The sequence below is a fragment of the Lactuca sativa genome, chromosome 1 (assembly GCF_002870075.4).
Source record: "Lactuca sativa cultivar Salinas chromosome 1, Lsat_Salinas_v11, whole genome shotgun sequence".
NCBI lineage: Eukaryota > Viridiplantae > Streptophyta > Magnoliopsida > Asterales > Asteraceae > Lactuca > Lactuca sativa.
The window spans coordinates 236863208-236883591 of NC_056623.2; the positions used below are offsets into that span (position 1 = coordinate 236863208).

Here is a 20384-nt window from a genome sequence, read left to right on the forward strand (position 1 = left end):
ATAATGCTGAATAATCAAATATTTAGGCACAAATTTGAAAGAAGAATGCTTGATAATCTACCTCCTGAATATCGTCATATTCAATTAGTAGCTATCTCCCATCATTAAAAGTTCCACAAAGCACAAATCAAGCAACATTCGGGCATTGAATCACTTCCACCAACACATAAAACCACTTGGCAAACAACTTCACTCGCTCGATGAGCAACTCTAAAAGGCATCACCGAACTCAGGCAACCCTATCTCTCGTGGGTATCTCACTACTTTCTTAGTAGATTCCTCAAATGTTGATCTATGTATCTCTATTAGATTGTCTCTTAACTCATAAACCCCTCTCTAAGTGATTCCTGCTAGATACTCTTACTCAACACATACTCAAGGCACATAACAGATAGCAACAACTCCCAGGATAAGGCATCACAAATCAGGCAACTCTAGCCCTAAAAATATGAAATACCTAGCCTATCCTCTAGCATGCGTAAATAATATCTCATAAGTAGCTCATAACACAAAAGTAAGAGTATTTTGGGAAATCACCGTTCGAGCTCTGGCTGATTCTACACACTGCTCCAACTCATTTTCTCTTAAAACTCTTTCTCATTTTAGAAAAACCATTTCTTTTGAAAATTTTTCTCAAATCCTCAGTTTGAGTTCAGATACACCCGGAGGTGCATTCGAATCCTTCAAACCAAGGCTCTGATACCAACTTGTAACACCGTAAATTTTCAAACAAAATTTTCTTTTAAAAGTATAAAATTCTCATAACACATTTCACAAAAATCTCATTTATTTAATTTACAACTCGCGACTCCATAATTTTTTGATTAAAATCCAGGATCCTCAAAAACATAACTCTTTCACTGGTGTATACAATCAAGTCGGTGCCTTCCCGTGAATCTGAGAAAAACATGAAACACATAACACATAACATGTAAGAACTGTTGTGAGGCTATAACTCTGTAAGACCCTCCAGTCCCGCGGCCCGTTGGACCCTCTAGTCCGGTCTCAATGAGGACCCTCCGGTCTCAAAGCTCATTGGACCCTTCGGTCCGGTCTCAGTAACACATAATCTAGCATATATATCACACAGACAAATGCATAACTCAATTAAGCACATAAGACCCTCTAGTCACACATAAATACAACTCTAGGTAAAGTATTATGAGAAGACTCGCCTCGACAGCAAGCAATCATCCTCGCACTCGAATCTCGAACTAGCCACCGCCTGACACATAGGGTAATTATCTCAATAAATACCCGATTCCCAACTCTAAGTAAACCAAAGGTTATTTTTCCTCTTTCTAACTCTTGAAGTGGATAAAAGACCATTTTACCCCTCCATGGTCTCCATTACTCATGTTTGACCAAACCCTAAAGTCAACAGAAGTCAACTCGAGTCAACAGTCCGTGTTTGACCCGACTCGCCGAGTGCACCTGTGTGACTCGTCGAGTCCACTCATTTCCTCAGAAGTCTTGTGAGGGTCCAGCTTAGCTCATCGAGTTGACCCCCAACTCACTGAGTTATCGCATGATCCAACTCATCGGGACAAACCTTAACTGACTCGTCGAGTCGGCTCCTCGACTCGGCGAGTCCATTTAGACTCATATCTCATTCAGATGATTTCAAGGTAGAAAACCTTCCCAAACTTTAGATCTATGCTCTTAGGGATCGATTATCACATAAAGTCATGAGCTTTACGTCAATGCATGACATATGTTGCTCTAAATGCCAATATAACTCTAACAAAGATGTTTAACCACAATAACTCTTATATGGCTGAATAAATCTATAATCTTTGGACTCTCTGGACCTCACAAGTCTAGATCTGAAGTCTAGGCCCTCTAATAGACTCCATGCACTTATTTTCCCCATAAAAGTTAGAAAAAGCCTTAAATTCCAAAATCATGAGATCCAACTAATAAGATGAGCAAGGTGTAGGCTTTATACCTTCTATAGAAGCTCCATGTGAATAAATGCTAGATCCCACAGCCTCTTCCCGTTCCTTGCTTGTTGCTCACTCCTCTCCTTCCAAAAGATTCACCAAAAACACTTGATATTAGCTCAAGCACTCTCTCTTATCTTTAATGGCCGCTAAGGGTTTCACACAGGAGAGGTGAGCAGTCGGTGAGGCGCATTTGAGGTTATAAGTACCCTTAAATAGGCCCCAAACTCGGGGATTTAGGGTTTCACTACACAACACCTACTCGGCAAGTCGGCACACTGACTCGTCGAGTCTGCTCATTAAACCAATTCGGATAACTTGACTCTACTCGACGAGTTGGACTCACAACTCGTCGAGTGGCTACATAAATCTCAGAATTTACTCTTACAACGATATACCTAAAAATCCGGATGTTACATCTTAAACGTTCTAGTAGAGTTAGTGTTCCACCTGTGTTGTATGGTTTTCATATAACAAGTGAAGGTGATACATTTATTAGTGATAATACACTGATAAATTTGGATGAACCTAACAGCTACAAGGAAGCCATGGTAGGCCCGGAGTCTGCAAAATGGAAAGAGGCTATGGACAACGAGATTTAGTCCATGTATGACAACCAAGTCTGGAATTTGGTTGACAACGTGCCGAGTCGTAAGACGGTCAGGTGCAAGTGGATCTTCAAGAAGAAGACTGGCATGGATGGGAAAGTACACCCTTACAAAGCGCGATTGGTTGCAAAGGGCTTTAATCAAACTCTCAGAGCTGACTATGATGAGACCTTTTTTCCAGTTGCAAAGATAAAGTCTATCAGGGTGATGCTAGCTATAGTTGTGTTTCATGATTATGAAATATGGCAGATGGGTATCAAAACTGCTTTCCCTAATGGGAAGTTGGCTGAGGATGTTTACATGAATCAACCAGAGGGTTTTGTTGATGCGAAGCATCCTAATAAAGTGTGTAAGCTTGAGAAGTCCATTTATGGGTTGAAACAAGCATCTCGTAGATGGAATCTTTGTTTCGACGAGAAAGTCAAAGAGTTTGGCTTCTTGCAAAGCGAGGGTGAGTCATGTGTATATGTCAAAGCTAGTGGGAGTATAGTTTGCTTCCTCATTTTGTATGTTGATGACATACTACTCATAGGAAACGACATCCCGACCCTGTAGGAAGTCAAATCCTAGCTTGGGAAGTGTTTCGCTATGAAGGACCTCGGAGAGGCTGCCTATATTTTGGGGATAAGGATAGTGAGAAACATGAGTAAAATACTAATAGGACTTAGTAAGAATACTTACTTGGAAAAGGTACTTAAACGTTTTAGTATGGAGAATTCCATGAAAGGGGAGTTACCGATCCCAAACTATCCAAAGCAGCAAAATAACCATTAGACCAAATTCAATATCCTTCCAAGACTAAGGCCCACAATCAAAATATGAAATGCCCATCACTAGATAAGTTCTCAAGCCCATTAATGGCCCAAAGACCAAAAGTCCGAAGCAAAGCCCAATATTGGCCTAATTTACTAAATTGGGCCCACTTCACCAAATGGGCCTGGATCCAAGGTCCATCATAATTAGTGAGTCCACAATACTCCATCCATAATGTCCAGTCACTGCCCAAAATCCTATACCCCAATAACAGCCCAGCCTCCTAAGGCCCAAAATGAAAACCCAACAGAGGGAGTACGCTGGGCGTACCCTCCTTGGTACACTGGGCGTACCACACTGATCGCGAAATGGAAACGGGACACAGACCCACTACGATGGGCGTACTCTCAGTTACGCTGGGCGTAACTCCTCTGAACTTCAACTCCTCATAAGATCTTAATGGCATTAGCTCTTAAGTCCAAACTTCATATCCATAGACCAAATATGCCTAGGATTCATAAAGTCTCAAACTTTATTACTTGGGACGTCCATAAAGCACTCAATCCAAGGTCTTAATCCATTAAGAACTATCTATAACACATGAGAGACAACCAAAGCCCTTGGGACCTCATTTTTCCCACTCAAGACCTCTCCTAAGGTCTGAAAGGGCAGATAAACTCGACCAACTCGAAACATGCAACAAGATGAGGGTTTTTGGGACATGAAAGATGTCAAAACTTCACAACACATAGATCTACACAATATGATTGTCAAGCTAGAGACTTTTTACCTCAGATAGGTTCCAAAGGATGATGTCTTTCCAGATCTATAAGTTCCAGCCGCTCCACTCCTTCTATGACAACTTCTCCTTTCTTCCTTTATGCTTTCCTTTGCTAATCCATGCTTTCCAAGGCCAAAAACACCCAACAATGGAGGTGGGACGGCTATCAAGGGTTTTCTGAGGGTAAGAGAGTGTCTATGGAGGTTGAGGAGGGAACCATTATGTTCTTTATATAGTGGTTGCCCTTAAAATTAGGGTTTTAAGACTCTGAGAGTACGCTGGGCGTACCTCTAGTACGCTGGGCGTACTCGACCTTGCACCCGCGTCCATTTACTCATTACGCTGGGTGTACCCACGCGTGTCTCATGCATGCATGGCTTACATTGTCAACCTTTTCCATTAAGGGCCATAAATGCCCATATCTTCAAAGTGTCATACCTCCCTCATTCCAGCTCCATTTTTGATCAACTTTATATCCACGAAGAGGTGGCGAAAAGCCCTACGCTTCTAGATACATACCCTGGTCCGAAACCTTCTTGGATGAAATCCATTTCCCATAAAAGGACCAAAATACCCTTCCTCTTAAATCTCGGGGACTCATAAATAAATACTTTAAGAACGGGGCGTTACAATTCTCCCACACTTAAATTAGGCTTCGTCCTCGAAGCCTGCGGCAACTCAACACCAGAACTACTCCCGCAATGCACCACCTGGCATTAACCATACCAGGTTCCTCAAGATACAACCATCAAAACCCGAAACCCAACTTTCCCTTTCTTGCGGTGTTCTGACCACCGCTTCAAGTCGACTACTAGCCTCATCCCCTGATAACTACACATATCAACCAATCACTCGATCCAATTCACAACAACCACTTGGCTCATACGAGCTAGTGGAAATCCTGAACCACCGGAATCTCGATCTGAGTCTAACTTTATCCACTCCATGCCGACAGGATGACACATCCCTCGGGATGAATTTCTACTTCATACACAATTCCATGATCAAAACCAAGATGGGAGTCCGAGACTCCATCCCTTCATCCCTTCCAAGTCTCTTGGCTCTACACCCTCGGAATTCCTTCTATGACCTCAGCAGACATCCAATCCGGATGTGATCCCATACCACTGCCGCAAACCCGCTACTCAATGACCATAAATGGGACACCCCAATCATAACTTCGCACTACTGTCGTCACTTTCGTGAACTTACACTCCTTCTCGGAGCTTCATTCTTTTTCCCTTTTCCTTACCAAGGAAAACCACTTGGCTGCCATGACACTACCACAAGTGCCACGACGCTCACCCAATACTATCCCATTTCCTTATAGCATAACTGCTATCCCATGCACCACACGTACTCTGAATCTTCTCGCAGGGACTTCTCGAGTCCAAGCACGACCTACCCCAATCGTGATCAATATCCAGGGCCAGACCTTCTGATGATATCATATCGTGACATAATCATTCCATATCCTCATGCGGATCTATCAACACGTGCAGAGTCTTCAACATGACTGAACCGCCTTACAAGGCCTTCAACCCATCTGGACCACTCTCAGAACCTTCAACAGGTCTGGACCGCCCTCCAGGGCCTTCAGCCTGTCTGGACCGTTCTCCGAGCCTTCGGCCTGACTAGTACGCCCACCGGCCTTCAGTCTATCCAAACCGCTCATCTAGCATTCACCATCCCGCGCTATCTCTCCAGAAAACTCTCCCATGCATACTATTCTAGCCCTCTAGGGGTTCCGAACTCTATCTCCACCCTCCATACTCAAACCCGGCCTGACCCTAGGGCTTCCACAATAATCACCCTTGGTCTGCATCCCGCCCCGCATGCCTGCCGCTTACTCATACCAGCCTACGCTCTTGGCTGACAAAACCACTGCTGAACCCCAAGCAGCTAAACAACCCCTCGTGTCCATCGATCTTCCGGAGAATTTTCCAATTCTCCCCCACTTAGAGCACTGACTATCAACCACCGGTTGCCATCACCGACCTCCCTCAACAACCCTACACAACACAAACACTTACACGCGAACTGATTCCCACTAGAACGAGCAACCTTCACAAAATCAGATATCAACACTGATCATCTCGGGCTCGAAAGAAACTCGATCTTCAGCTAACCACTCCTCAGATTGCAGATGCTACCCGACATTCAGACCAAACGCCAGATAGCCACTAATAACCCACATGAATGATAACCAACGAAATTCCCAACACTAAACCCATAACCATACCATAACCCTTAAAGAACAACGAATACAATACCGAAAACCACACAACGGGACTAGCAGATAAACAATACTCCACAATAATCACAAAATAACAGGACATTAAGGAAGAAACATACCCGCAGTTGCATTCGACACTGCCCTGACCTCCTCTGCTGAAAGCTGAAAAGCATGACCCTGAGCCCTCGGGGGCTCCGCTCCACCCGTAATCCTCAAAGTGGCCGGTGCTGGAGCCTGCACCGGTCCTGCAGCAAGCTGTGGACAGTTGAACCTCAAGTGTCCAACCTGATGGCAATGATAATAAATCCTAAAATCCCGAACCGGGGCTGTCTGCCGACAATCCCTCGCATAGTGCCCCTCCTTTCCGCACTTGCGGCATGCACCACCGGACCTACAAACTCCGGTGTGACCCCTTCCACACTTTCCACAAGTGTGGCTGCTCTGATCTCCCACTATAGAATCAACAGTCTTAGACCGTTTCGGCGTCGGCTGCGACTGCATCGGAGCCTGCCTCAGCTCTCCAACTGCAACTCAATCTCCAACTCACGCCGCCTGGTGGCCTCCTGCAACTCCAGCAAGGTCTCGCACCTTTGCGTAGACACAAACTGTCTGATATCCCTCCTGAGCATACTCAGATATCGGGACATCTGAGCCTGCTCCGAAGCGAACTCAGGGCAAAACATCACCCTCTCAGTGAACATCCTGGTGATCTCCGTCACCGACTCCGAATATTGCTTCAGTTCTAGGAACTCCTGAGTTAATCTCTCCCTCTCAACCCGCGGGACATAACGAGTGTTGAACATCTCTTGGAACTGATCCCAAGTAACCGCAGCTCTCTGTGCATCATAATACGATCCCGTGGTCAACCTCCACCAATCCTTCGCCCCGAGCCTCAACAGATTCAGAGCACACCTCACCCTCTGATCAGCAGGGCATGAACATGTGAAGAAACAACCCTCCACATCTGACAACCATCTCATAGCCACTATCGGATCTTGAACTCCATCAAAAGCAGGGGGCTTTGTGTTGTCAAAATCCCGATACTGAAAGCTCCGACTAGCTCCTCCTCCTGCCGCTGCCACAACCGTTGCGTAGCGGTGGCAATTTATGACACGACACGACAAAAATACATGGTACGAAACGAAATTGGGACGAAACTAAAATTTGAATTTGTGTCGTGTTCGTGTTAGCTATAAAAAACACAATGTCGTGTTGTGTTCGTGTTCGAAATTCGATACGCAATTGACACGATTTAGCAGTTCTTTATTGTGTTTTCATGTTTGTCGTGTTTATCGTGTTATATTTGATAAATTATTCATTAAATAAACTAGTTTTTAGTATATGTTATATTTGTCGTGTCGTGTCGTGTTTGTCGTGTTTTACTTCGTTCGTTTTCGTGTTAGTTAAGAAAAACACAACATCGTGTTGTGTCGTGTTCGTGTTACCAGAAACTTTGTCGTGTCGTGTCGTGTCAGACAGAAACACGAAACGATAGCACGATTTGCCACCCCTACCGCTGCGGCTGTCGCGACCGTTGTCTCTGCTAGGGCCGCAAAGCGTTCATCAAAATACTCGACCATGGCGGTCTTGATCAACCCAAACAACTCCGACAACTTGGCCTGGAACCTAGTAGCAACCTCATCATGCAAGATCTCGCGAATCCTAGCATCCAACTTGTCCGCACTCATCTGACCAATGACCTCGGGTGGCACCGACCCACCCTGACCGCCCTCTCCTGCTCCCGATCCTAACCCGGATCCACTCCCAGCATGCCTCGTAACGACCATACTGAAAGCACCACAAAACATCAGATACTTCCCATTATCCCGGGAACCAACTCCCAACCCAACCCTAGGGGTCATGGTTTCTTTGATATGCGTACGGGTCCTGTGCTTTCAGTAGTACGGGCCCATACTACCTTCCATACCTACCCATGTTTGTATCAAGTATACCACAACACCCCAGTGAAAAACATACATAACAAGCACTCAACCCTCACTCCTAGAGGAACACCAAAAATCTCCCACAGAGGAACCCTAGGCTAGCAGGCATCATAAATCAGGCAACATTATCATGAAATCCTAAAGATTCCTAGCCTAGTACTAGCATGCTATTCTACCAAAGCTCAAAAACAAATATCATGTATGGTATTTTGGGGTTACTTGTTGGCTCCGGCTGATCGTACCTCCGCGTCCTCCTTTACTCAATTTGAAAACCATTTTAAATTCTCTTTTTAAAAACTCTCCCTGATCTGAGACTGGATTCACACGAATGTTCCTCCAATTCACTCAAACCAAGGCTCTGATACCAACTTGTAACACTCTAAAAATTTAAGCCAATTTAAACTTTTCAAAAACAACCCGATTTCATAAAGTTATTACAAAAAGGTTTCAATACAATTATTACCAGAGTCTTCCCAGAAACATATCATAAAACATAATCATGAGGAGTGGTACGATCACGCCTTTGCCTTGCCACGGTCTCCTGAAGAACCTGAAAAACATTAAACCACAACTGTAAGCCCGAAAGCTTAGTGAGATACCCCCAAAATACCAACCACATATACCATACACGCACAATATGCCATAACATAACATAACATAGAACAACCATGCACTTCAGGTCTACTGTGTGACTGGTCCGCCGCACCGGGCCTTCAGTACACCTGGTCCACCCTCCGAGTCTAGCCATGTCCATCGAGTCTGTAGTGTGGTTGGTTCGCCGGCACCGGGCCTTCAATCCACCTGGTCCACTCTTTGAGTCTACAATATGACTGGTCCGCCGCACCGGACCTTCAGTCAGCCTGGGCACGTCTGGTCCGCCCTCGTGGGGCCTACAGCCTATCCGGACCGCTCGTTGGGCCTTCAGAATATCCGGTCCGCCCTGGGTATGTTGGCCCTACAGCACAAAGCAGGTCCCACCTCAACCCAATCCCCAGTCCAACAACCATGTGCACATAAACATACAATTACATACAATTCATATCCAATCAAACCGATCTAACAGACCACATAGCATGACATACTCTAAACAGGATACCGACCTAACCGGTCACTAGCATAGCATCATCCTATATACCAGGATACCGACCTTAACCAGGTCTCTAACAAATACCATCCTAACTACCAGGATACAAACATAGCAAAACAATAACATAACAATGATACCCGGATTACAATCCGATAAAGGGCCGGCCTTGGTGCCGTAGACCCTGTCGATATAGTGAGGATAACTCACCTCGCAACTGCCGAAACTCTGAAATGAAGAAGCAGATTCCCGAATCACCGCCTCACCGAAAAATCCCAAACTATCCGAAGCAGCAAAATAACCATTAGACCAAATTCAATATCCTTCCAAGACTAAGGCCCACAATCAAAATATGAAAGGCCCATCACTAGATCAGCTCTCAAGCCCATTAATGGCCCAAAGACCAAAAGTCCGAAGCAAAGCCCAATATTGGCCCAATTTACTAAATTGGGCCCACCTCACCAAATGGGCCTGGATCCAAGGTCCATCATAATTAGTGAGTCCACAATACTCCATCCATAATGCCCAGCCACGACCCAAAATCCTATAGCCCAATAACAACCCAACCTCCTAAGGCCCAAAATGAAAACCCAACAGAGGGAGTATGTTGGGCGTACCCTCCTTGGTACGCTGGGTGTACCACACTGATCGCGAAATGGAAACGGGACACAGACCCACTACGCTGGGCGTACTCTCAGTTACGTCGGGCGTAACTCCTATGAACTTCAACTCCTCATAAGATCTTAATGGCTTTAACTCTTAAGTCCAAACTTCAGATCCATAGACCAAATATGCCTAGGATTCATAAAGTCTCAAACTTCATTACTTGGGACGTCCATAAAGCACTTAATCCAAGGTATTAATCCATTAAGACCTATCTATAACACATGAGAGACAACCAAAGCCCTTGGGACCTTATTTTTCCCACTCAAGACCTCTCCTAAGGTCTGAAAGGACAGATAAACTCGACCAACTCGAAACATGCAACAAGAAGAGGGTTTTTGGGACAAGAAAGATGTCAAAACTTCACAACACATAGATCTACACAATATGATTGTCAAGCTAGAGACTTTTTACCTCAGATAGGTTCCAAAGGATGATGTCTTTCCAGATCTATAAGTTCCAGCCGCTCCACTCCTTCTATGACAACTTCTCCTTTCTTCCTTTATGCTTTCCTTTGCTAATCCATGCTTTCCAAGGCCAAAAACACCCAACAATAGAGGTGGGACGGCTATCAAGGGATTTATGAGGGTAAGAGAGTGTCTATGGAGGTTGAGGAGGGAACCATTATGTTCCTTATATAGTGGTTACCCTTAAAATTAGGGTTTTAAGACTCTGAGAGTACGCCGGGCGTACCTCTAGTACGCTGTGCGTACTCGACCTTGCACCCGCGTCCATTTACTCATTACGTTGGGCGTAACCCAACCTACGCTGGGCGTACCCACGCGTGTCTCATGCATGCATGGCTTACATTGTCAACCTTTTTCCATTAAGGGCCATAAATGCCCATATCTTCAAAGTGTCATACCTCCCTCATTCTAGCTCCGTTTTCGATGAACTTTATATCCACGAAGAGGTGGCGAAAATCCCTACGCTTCTAGATACATACCCTGGTTCGAAACCTTCTCAGATGAAACCCATTTCCCATAAAAGGACCAAAATACCCTTCCTCTTAAATCTCGGGGACTCATAAATAAATACTTTAAGAACGGGGCGTTACACGGTTGCCTTGAACAAGGCACCGAGGGATCATGGTAGATCTCGAGATATGGACAGGAAATATCATTTTATTCGACATCGGGTGGAAGAGGGACTCCTCGTAGTGAATAGGGTATCGTCAGATGATAAACTCAACATATCCCCTCACGAAGAGACTGAGTAGGGTTAAGCACTTGCAGCACGCTAGGAGCATTGGGCTGAAGGTCGATATTAATTTAGATTAGATAGTTCGAAACGTGTAATAGATAAATTGTATTTGAAATTTGATGATTAAATAAAGGAGTATTATTGATGAGTAAAGTCATTGTCTTAAGCTAATTATTTACCTATTGTTTCATTTTTTGCATGTTTTGACTTCCTTAATAATAAGATTATTCGAACAATCCACAATCGCTCATACTTTGGAAGTAGGTATGAAAGAAGATTGTCATTAATTGGTTTGTAGACTGTCTAAAGTGTATTAAAACATAACAAAGGTTTGCTACAAAGTTCATGAGTGCTTATGAATAAGATTTGAGCATTGGAATAGACCCACGCTTGTTGGCATCACTTCATAGAATTTATCACGAGTGATCACAAGACGATAATATCATATGGTCTTGAAACCTATATATATGGTTTATTGTTTGCAAGTGGGTGATAATGCGTAAACGCATCAGTAACTTGATGTTATAAAATGCATTATTGTGCATGATTTGATGAATGAATGGTAAATTCATGTAAGTCGAAGTTTATCTGTTCCTTTTATCCTAAGAGGGTAAAAGCAATATCTGGGCCCCTCGATGATTTGGTTTGACTTATGTGTCAGCCCCGGACAGGAATGAATTGATGTGTTCAATTAATTTCTATGTCAGAAAAAATTTGAGATCGAGAAACAGACTGCTGGACAATAAGTATGACTATGTTCCATGTATTTGTCCGCATAATATCTAGAATGGACGACTATACGATCCCTTATCTAAAGGACAGGTTACTGATAAGATCAGAGTTCGACAGCGTCTTTGAGAGCTATGATTGATAATCGGATCCTGAAGTCGTACTTGCATTTATAGTTACTAGACTTATCCAAGTGGGAGACTGTAGGATTAGTGTCTAACCCCGTAACTATATTTGGTATGTACTTGACCCGATTGTGCATGGCCCTTTTGGGTTGCCTTCACCAAAGCAACTATACAATATGAATTATGGAGAAAGAGAGGTTATTATGATTTATTAATATATTATATGAATAATATATTAAAGGATAAATCATATAGTTTAATTTATAATAGTCAATAATTAATTAAGAATTAATTTGTGGCTAAAAGTAATTAATTAAATAAAGGGGACTGAAACTGCCAATTGTGTGATAGTTGGTTTTGGGCTGTGAATCCTTATGGGATTAAGGGGTACGAAATTTGGAGTGGAATCCCACTCTAATTTACTCCAAGGAGGCCTTATTCCAAAAGTTTCTCAAGATGCTTAGGGTCTAAGTCATACAATTAGGGTTTTGACTGAAACCCCAGCAGCTCAGCTATATATAGGACCCCAGGGTTCAGTTTTGGCTACACCAAGAAACCCTAAGGTTAATATAGCCGAAAATGTGCCTCTCGTCTCCTCTCTCCTATATCATTTTCTTGCTTGTGGTGTTTGTAAGCCATTAGAGGTGTTACACTTGTGACACTAAGCTTCTTGAAGGTCAAAGATTCTTGCAACTATTGAAAGGTATCATCTAAACTTGTTTTATTCTAGATTTTGTTTTAATAGTATGCTAGATTAGGGTTTCAAGATTTGAATAAATTTGCATGTACAATAGAGAAACCTAGATCCAAAGCTTTAGGGTTTTGCATGTGCACATAGGATGTTCTATTGCTCAAAACCCATCAGTTATATGTGCATATGATTGATTGGTAGTGGAGGGTATTCCATCTTGAGGTGATAGGACCCTAGTATGTTGTCTTTATAGATTGTTATATGATTATCTGATATAGATGCACATGTTTGATTAGTATGTTGGCATTCCATCCCGATGGTTGAGGGCCTGAGGTATTCCATCCCGATGGATGATTGGACCAATAGTATCTATTATATATGTATTGTGTGTGGGCATTCCAACTCGATGGTTGTGGGTCGAGAGTATTCCATCCCGAGGATGATTGGACTCGTAGTAGGTGGGCATTCAAACCTGATGGTTGTGGGCCTGGGGTAGTCCAACCTGATGGTTGATTGGACCCATAGTATGTTGGCATTCCAACCCGATGGTTGAGGGCCTGAAGTATTCCATCCCGATGGATGATTGGACCCATAGTATGTTGTTTGTTATTGTATGTGTATTGTTGTGTATGAGTATTTTGGGGGTAACTCACTAAGCCTTCGAGCTTACATTTATCGATTATTGTTTCAGGTATAGCGGATGACCGCAGGAAGGCGAAGGCATGATCGTACAACTCCTCATATTCATGTTTATGTTTCTGGGATACTCTGATATTATACATTTTGAAAACAAGTTTTGTAATAATTAATGGTTTTTAATTGTTTCTAAAAGTTCAAATTTGGCATGATTTTTATGGGTGTTACAAAAGTACTCCATCATCGCGGTCTTGATAGACCCAAACATCTCCGAAAACTATGCCCTGAATAGTGCAACCACCTCCTCATTCAATATCTATCGAATCCTAGCATCCAAATCCTCTGGTCTCAACTGACCAGTAGTCCCTACACTGCTGCTGGCCCATCCTGGCTGCCAGCTCCTGATCCCGACCCAGATCCGGTCTCAAATCGCCTCGTAGTCACCAAATTGAAAATACACCGGAGAGATATTAGATATTCCGCAGGCATAACATATAACCATGCTATCTATCATGATATCGATCTAGCATATCATAACCGCAAAACAACACCCTAACTACCAGGATACCGATCTAACAGATCATAACTACACATAATCACAGATAACCAGGATAACAATCATGAGGGACCGACCTAATGTCGTATGCCCTGTCGGTATAGTGAGGAGAAATCACCTCGCAATGTCGATCCGAATTGAAGAATCAAAATTCTCGAATCATCGTCTCGCTAAAAATCCCGAACTACCCTAAATAACAGATAATAAGTCAATAAATAGGAATATTAATCTTGACCAAAAGTCCCACATATAATAATAATAATCCATTTTACATTTTCTCTAATTTGGGCTACGACTCAATACCAAATCCACGATCCACAAGTCCACATATACAAGGCTGATCATTGGCCCAATTTTCCAAATTGGACCCAACTTCCTAATTAGGCCTCATGTTAAGATCCATTACCAAAAAATGGCCTAAAATACCCTATTCATAAAGCCCAGTAAAGGCCTAAATCCAACTCGCCTAAAGGTGGCCCAAATCGCAAAACCCCAACAGGGGCATACGCTGAGCGTACTCCGTCTCACGTTGAATGGAAAACGGGACCATTTACTCGGTACGTGGGGCGTACTACTCTCTACGCGGGACGTACACGAGTTTTGCGAAAAACTCTAATAAGTGCTTAATGGCTTAAACACTTAAGCCCAAATTCCAGATCCATCCACCAAATGTGTCATAGAACAGTAAAGTCTCAATCTTTAAGACTTTGGACGTTTAGAAAGTTCTTAATGCAAGGTCTTAATCCATTAAGAACTCTCAACCACTTGCACCTGACACGTCTAGCCATTGGGACATCATTTTTATCACTTAGGACCTCTACAAGTTTCTGAAAGGACAACTCTACTCATCAAAAACACATCATGCACAAACTTGGGACTTTTGGGACAAGAAAGGGTTCCAATAAGCTAACATGGCAAGATCTACACCCTACAAGCATAAAGGTTGGAGCTTTTTACCTTCTCGAGCTTCTAGTGCACCAAGGAACTCCAAATCTACAAGCTTACTTCACTTTTACAACTCTTTGATGCAATACCTTCTTCTTCAACTTTTCCAAACACACACTTTTGGCTCACACACTCAAGATAGGGGTTAGGGTTTGGGGAAAACGGCTCAAAACTGTGGAGGTTGAGATAAGGGAGGGTTATGAGCTCATAAGGATGTTTATATAACACCCAAACCCTAAATATTAGGGTTTTCACCTGACGTGCGTACGCCCAACGTACATGAGTGTACGCTAAACGTACTGGGGCGTGCCTAGTACACGCAGCATACTCTTATGTACACTTATCGTACTCCTTCTTGATCCAAAGTTGCATCTTTAGCCCTTATAATTCTCATGGCTTAACTCATCCAAGCCTAAAGACTTAAATGACAAATCTTGGGATGTTATATTTTCATTGTTATTATGTGTTTTAACAACATTTTGTTTAAATGAATAGGGGACATATTATCAAGTTGATGTTCAATCACGTACCGATAAACCTTATGATACCATTGTATCTTGCAATATTCAATCAATCTATAATTTATGTCTCTAGGGTCAAGTTGGTCCACCTAAATTTGTGTAAGTTAACTGTGGTTAACATTATATATAGTTTCATTCTTTACATATTAATTATTTTAATATACCGTACTAACTATATATTATATGTTCATACATATAATATTTTGGTTTCTACTATAGTAACGAATGTCATGTTGGATTCAAGGATACCGGAAGTTGAGCGAATTAGAATTAGAGATAGAGAGAATAATTAAATTTTCTACGGTTATTTGTTGGCGGATTATGTAGTAGTTATTTGTTTGCAGATTATGTGGTAAAACCCCGATGAAAACTTTAAATTAAGGAGACTTCCCCTTTGACTCACCGTCCATCTCACCAACTTGAGGCTACATGAGCGTGGGTAACCTACTGAGAAAGGGTTACCAAATGAAAATGGTGAAAGTGAATAATTTAAACAATTTATTGGGTTTTTCTGTTAGACTATAAGGAGTGGTAGCATGCATAGTAATGTTAAACACATTGTCATATCATATTTTTACCTTTCAACTAAGCTTTCATGTACACTTGTATTTTAGAAAAAGAAAAGTCAAATGAAAAAAGAACCAATAAAAAAACATGATGCAAAAAAAGCAAAAGAAAAAAAAGTTTTTTGGACCAATCACAAACAATCCATGTCTCTTTCTCCTCACGTTAAGACTACAATGAGTGTTGATTAACACCTCCCTTAGTCTTGTGCTAGCGAGGCTAGTGAGGGTCTTAGCGACCGCACTCCTACCGGTCATAAAGAAAGCTTTGAGACATTTTTGTTAATTTACCCAAAATAATGATATGTTTATGACACTGACATTCATTTTTATCTATAAAAATGCTGGAAAATGGATACATATTTGAACAACAAGAGTTTATATGCATCTGAAAGGTTATAACTTCTAATTATTTGGTTGATTATATGAATTTATTAATAATCAAAGATATAAGATTACTTACCAATAAAAAAAAAGTGTGAAACAAATCAAATTAGAAAACATTTATACATACCATATTTAGTTTAGAAAAACACGCTATAGAAATACATACATGAAAATCCATCTCATCAATCCACGTATTCAAGCTATAATCCAACCGCTGATAATGATCTACACCATTTCACACGGATCACAAATTCAACCGCCAACAGTCTTCCGCCCAAATTCAAAATCCCTCCAAAAGATTTCACCTTTAAAACCACGCCGACAATTCATTGCCTGCATCACATTCTAAACCAAATCTATTCTCTTTTATCCTCTCTCCTTGTGAAAATGTCTGGTCGTGGAAAGGGTGGAAAAGGACTTGGAAAGGGCGGAGCAAAACGTCACCGGAAAGTACTCCGTGATAACATTCAGGGAATTACAAAGCCGGCGATTCGGAGGTTGGCTAGAAGAGGCGGAGTCAAGAGAATCAGCGGATTGATTTATGAAGAGACTCGAGGTGTTCTCAAGATCTTTTTGGAGAATGTGATTCGTGATGCGGTGACTTACACGGAGCATGCTCGCCGCAAAACGGTGACTGCTATGGATGTTGTATACGCTCTCAAGAGACAAGGCCGAACTCTTTATGGATTTGGGGGCTAAGTTTCTTTATCCTTTCCAATTGATATATGTAATTGATTCGATGGATTTAAATGTTTACTTGGTGAATGATGTATTGAATCTTAATGAAATACTAATATTCTTCACAAGACCGTTTGTTTTCTGGAGTGTTGTTTTCCCTATTTCTCTTGAATGCTTGGTACTCTCTCCAGTCCATGATTTTTCTAGATTTGATCTGCATTTGTTTGAATCTCGTTTAAAAACTTTTAATTCAGTTTGACGGTCAAATGGATTCGATGCATCCAAATCTCGTAAGACCTGACCTTAAAATACTGATTTACTGTGTTCTTGGATGCTTAGCTCTCTGCCACAATGAAGTTTTGTTTTATTTCTGGGCTTGATTGGTGTATGTTTGAATTCGAATTGCTGTTGAATCGTTCACAAAAATCTTTATATTATCTTAACACATTGAATTCAAATAACTCAAATTTGTTGATCTGTGAAACAAAAGCAGAGGCTTAGGTTCATATTTCTTGATGAACTCTTGTAACCCCCAAAAAAAAAGTTGTCAAATTAGATTTCGGAATTGAAGCACAAACAAGAAAAACCCAAACTGGAATTGGATCGAATCAACATGCTTTGTACTTCGTGCAACGAAGTTGCCCTGCATTTGCAGTGAGCGCAGGCACTTGAGACCCATGATCTACTGGGAAAGACTGTGCTCTTGAATACCCAGGTGCACAGCTTCCATATCCTGATGGAATGAAATATGCTCCACCTAGAAACACATCTTTTGAAGATCTTCATTTCCAGTTCTTCTAACCATTCTTATTATTCTCCCTTTTTGTAACCTACAAAAGATTCGAATTTCAAATACCGCGCCAAGAAAATGGATGAATAATGCTGAATAATCAAATATTTAGGCACAATTTTGCAAGAAGAATGAGTGATAATCAAATCAAACTCTATAAAGATCTTACCTCTCTAATTGATTCAATTTTGGAAGCTGTATAGTAGTTCCCTTCATTAAGGTGCTGCTTGCTGTTTGACAAAATGGTGCAGTCTGCGGACCACATCTACAGACCTCTGCAGTAGAAGAGGTGGACTAAACGTCTGCAGTCTGAAAAAAGAAGACTATTTGTTTTGTTAACATCCGCGAGCTACTAAAATAAATTGAAATCTAAGTAAACTGATTTTTTTTAAACTTCAAAGTGATTTTTTAATATTTTTATAACTTTGTTATAAATAATTAACGAATCTATATCAACTTTTATGTATTACTGTATAAAAAATAAAAATAAAAATAAAAATGGTATGAATTAATGTATATATTTAATAAAAACCAACTTTGGTTGCAAAGTTATAATTAAACATTATAATTAGTGATCAAAGTTATAATTAGATCAACTTTTATATATTATTATATAAAAAATAAAAATAAAAATGGTATGAATTAATGTATATATTTGATAAAAACCAACTTTGGTTGCAAAGTTATAACTAAACATTACAATTATTGATCAAAGTTATAATTAAATCCCTTAAAAACGTACCATAAATATTTTCTCGAGAAATTGACGATACTATATTAAATAATGTTTTACAAAATTTGGCAAAAAAAAAAATATAAGAATATATTATGATTTTTTTTTTCATATTTATATAAAAAACTTCAACGATTATTATTGTAATAAATCTTTATTTATAAATTTGTCAAAAATATCATGTTCGAACGTTTTTTTTTATGTTTTGTATTTTTTTTTTCAAATTGTTTATCATTAATAAAGTTGGAAAAAAATATAAATTAAAAAAAAAACTTTAAAAATAAAGATGTATATGTTTTTTTTAGGTTAGAAGATGTCTGAAGATGTTAGAAGACTTTGATTCACATATGCGCCAAGAAGAGGGCGTGCAGACATTTTTAGGTCTGCAGTCTTCAAAAAAACAAACAGTCTGCGAAGGCTAATGTCTACGCATGGTCTGCGCGGCACAGACAAAAGAGGTCACGCAGATCTGCAGACAAAAAACAAACACTACCTAAGTATAGTTGGATTTGCACTTCCACCAACTGCATACATATGCCATTCATCATACTTATTGTTTGCAACATGTGCATATCCAAGCCTCACCCTGAAAATTTTAATCCGTTTACGTAAGGTAAAATTACAAACTTTTTGGTAAAAGTTACCGAACAAGTTTTTAGAACATAAATTACACATACCTTGGCACTCTTTGAACTAGACCCTCTCCAAAATGGTTATAAACTATGGTAATTTTCATGATTTTGTCTTCCATATTATTGTCATTGTGGCCAAGTAACATAACCCGTATGGTTTTGTACTACTGGTCAATAAAAAGGTACACGAATTTGAAACTGTGATGATTGGGATATTATAGCATTTAAATTTGATTTGTATTTTAGATAATATTGTTATATTTGCTAGATTTTTCAAAGTAAGATGTTGCAATAGGAGGAACTGAAAGTATGATGTTTTAATAAACAAATAAATGAAACGACAATGCTATTTTTGCATTTAGGGATGTGTGAGATGCTATATAAGTTGAGGAATTGTTGAATGTTTACCTTATCGTGCTGAGAAAATAAGTTATTTGAGATTGTGATGAGAGTTGAAGCATGGATAATATCTATGAGTCCATCTGTGGCTCGAGTAGGGAAGCAGTGGTCAACCCAAACGTAGGATGAATCAAATATAACAATGGCATCACCATCCGAGCCGTGACGGTGGCCCAAGTGTGTTGACCAATAGTAATGAATGATTTCGAGGACGAAATATAGTTTAAGTTGGGGAGAGTTGTAACCTCTTGTTTTGAAAAGTTCTTATTTTAAGATTGTGGACAATAAATGGATCAAAATGGAGGCCTTTGTCTTTAATGGAATGAAATTTAGACCTTATTGGAGGTGTATGATGTTGGACAAGTGATTTAAACTTTGGATTGTTTGATGGAAGCTGAGGGGTAAAATAGGAAAGGTTAAGTTTTAGGCCTCTTACATAAATTAAGGATTTAGCTCGAGATGTTTTCGGTAATAAGTATCAAGATAGGATTGTAAAGTTTGTCGATAACTTTCCGTGGATATAAAGATCATCGAAAACGGATTTGAAACAAAGAAGTTATGGTTGTTTGAAGTTAAGCTTGAAAAAAGGAGTGTGGCAGTACGCAGGGCATACACGAGCTGGTATGTTGGGTGTACTAGGCCGAAGGGACGCATTTTTAGGGCATTACGTTGGGCCTAATTTTAGGTACTGCGCATACCACCGCAATGCAAACGCCCTATTTTTGTGGTTTTGATCCCTATTTAAGGACTCTAACCCCTTGGGGTCCTTCTTAACATCAACCTTC

At 40.8% G+C, this 20384-nt stretch overlaps 1 protein-coding gene and 1 pseudogene across 1 annotated transcript; one reads left to right on the top strand and one right to left on the bottom strand.

Moving 5' to 3' along the window:
• The first annotated feature begins 16699 nt into the window (after positions 1–16699).
• Positions 16700–17173, top strand: LOC111899288 (histone H4). Its single transcript, XM_023895146.3, has one exon. The coding sequence runs from the start codon at positions 16755–16757 to the stop codon at positions 17064–17066; it is 312 nt and encodes a 103-aa protein (XP_023750914.1). The 5' UTR covers positions 16700–16754; the 3' UTR covers positions 17067–17173.
• A 372-nt stretch (positions 17174–17545) lies between these two features.
• Positions 17546–19776, bottom strand: LOC111899290 (putative pectate lyase 2; annotated as a pseudogene).
• Positions 19777–20384: the final 608 nt, after the last annotated feature.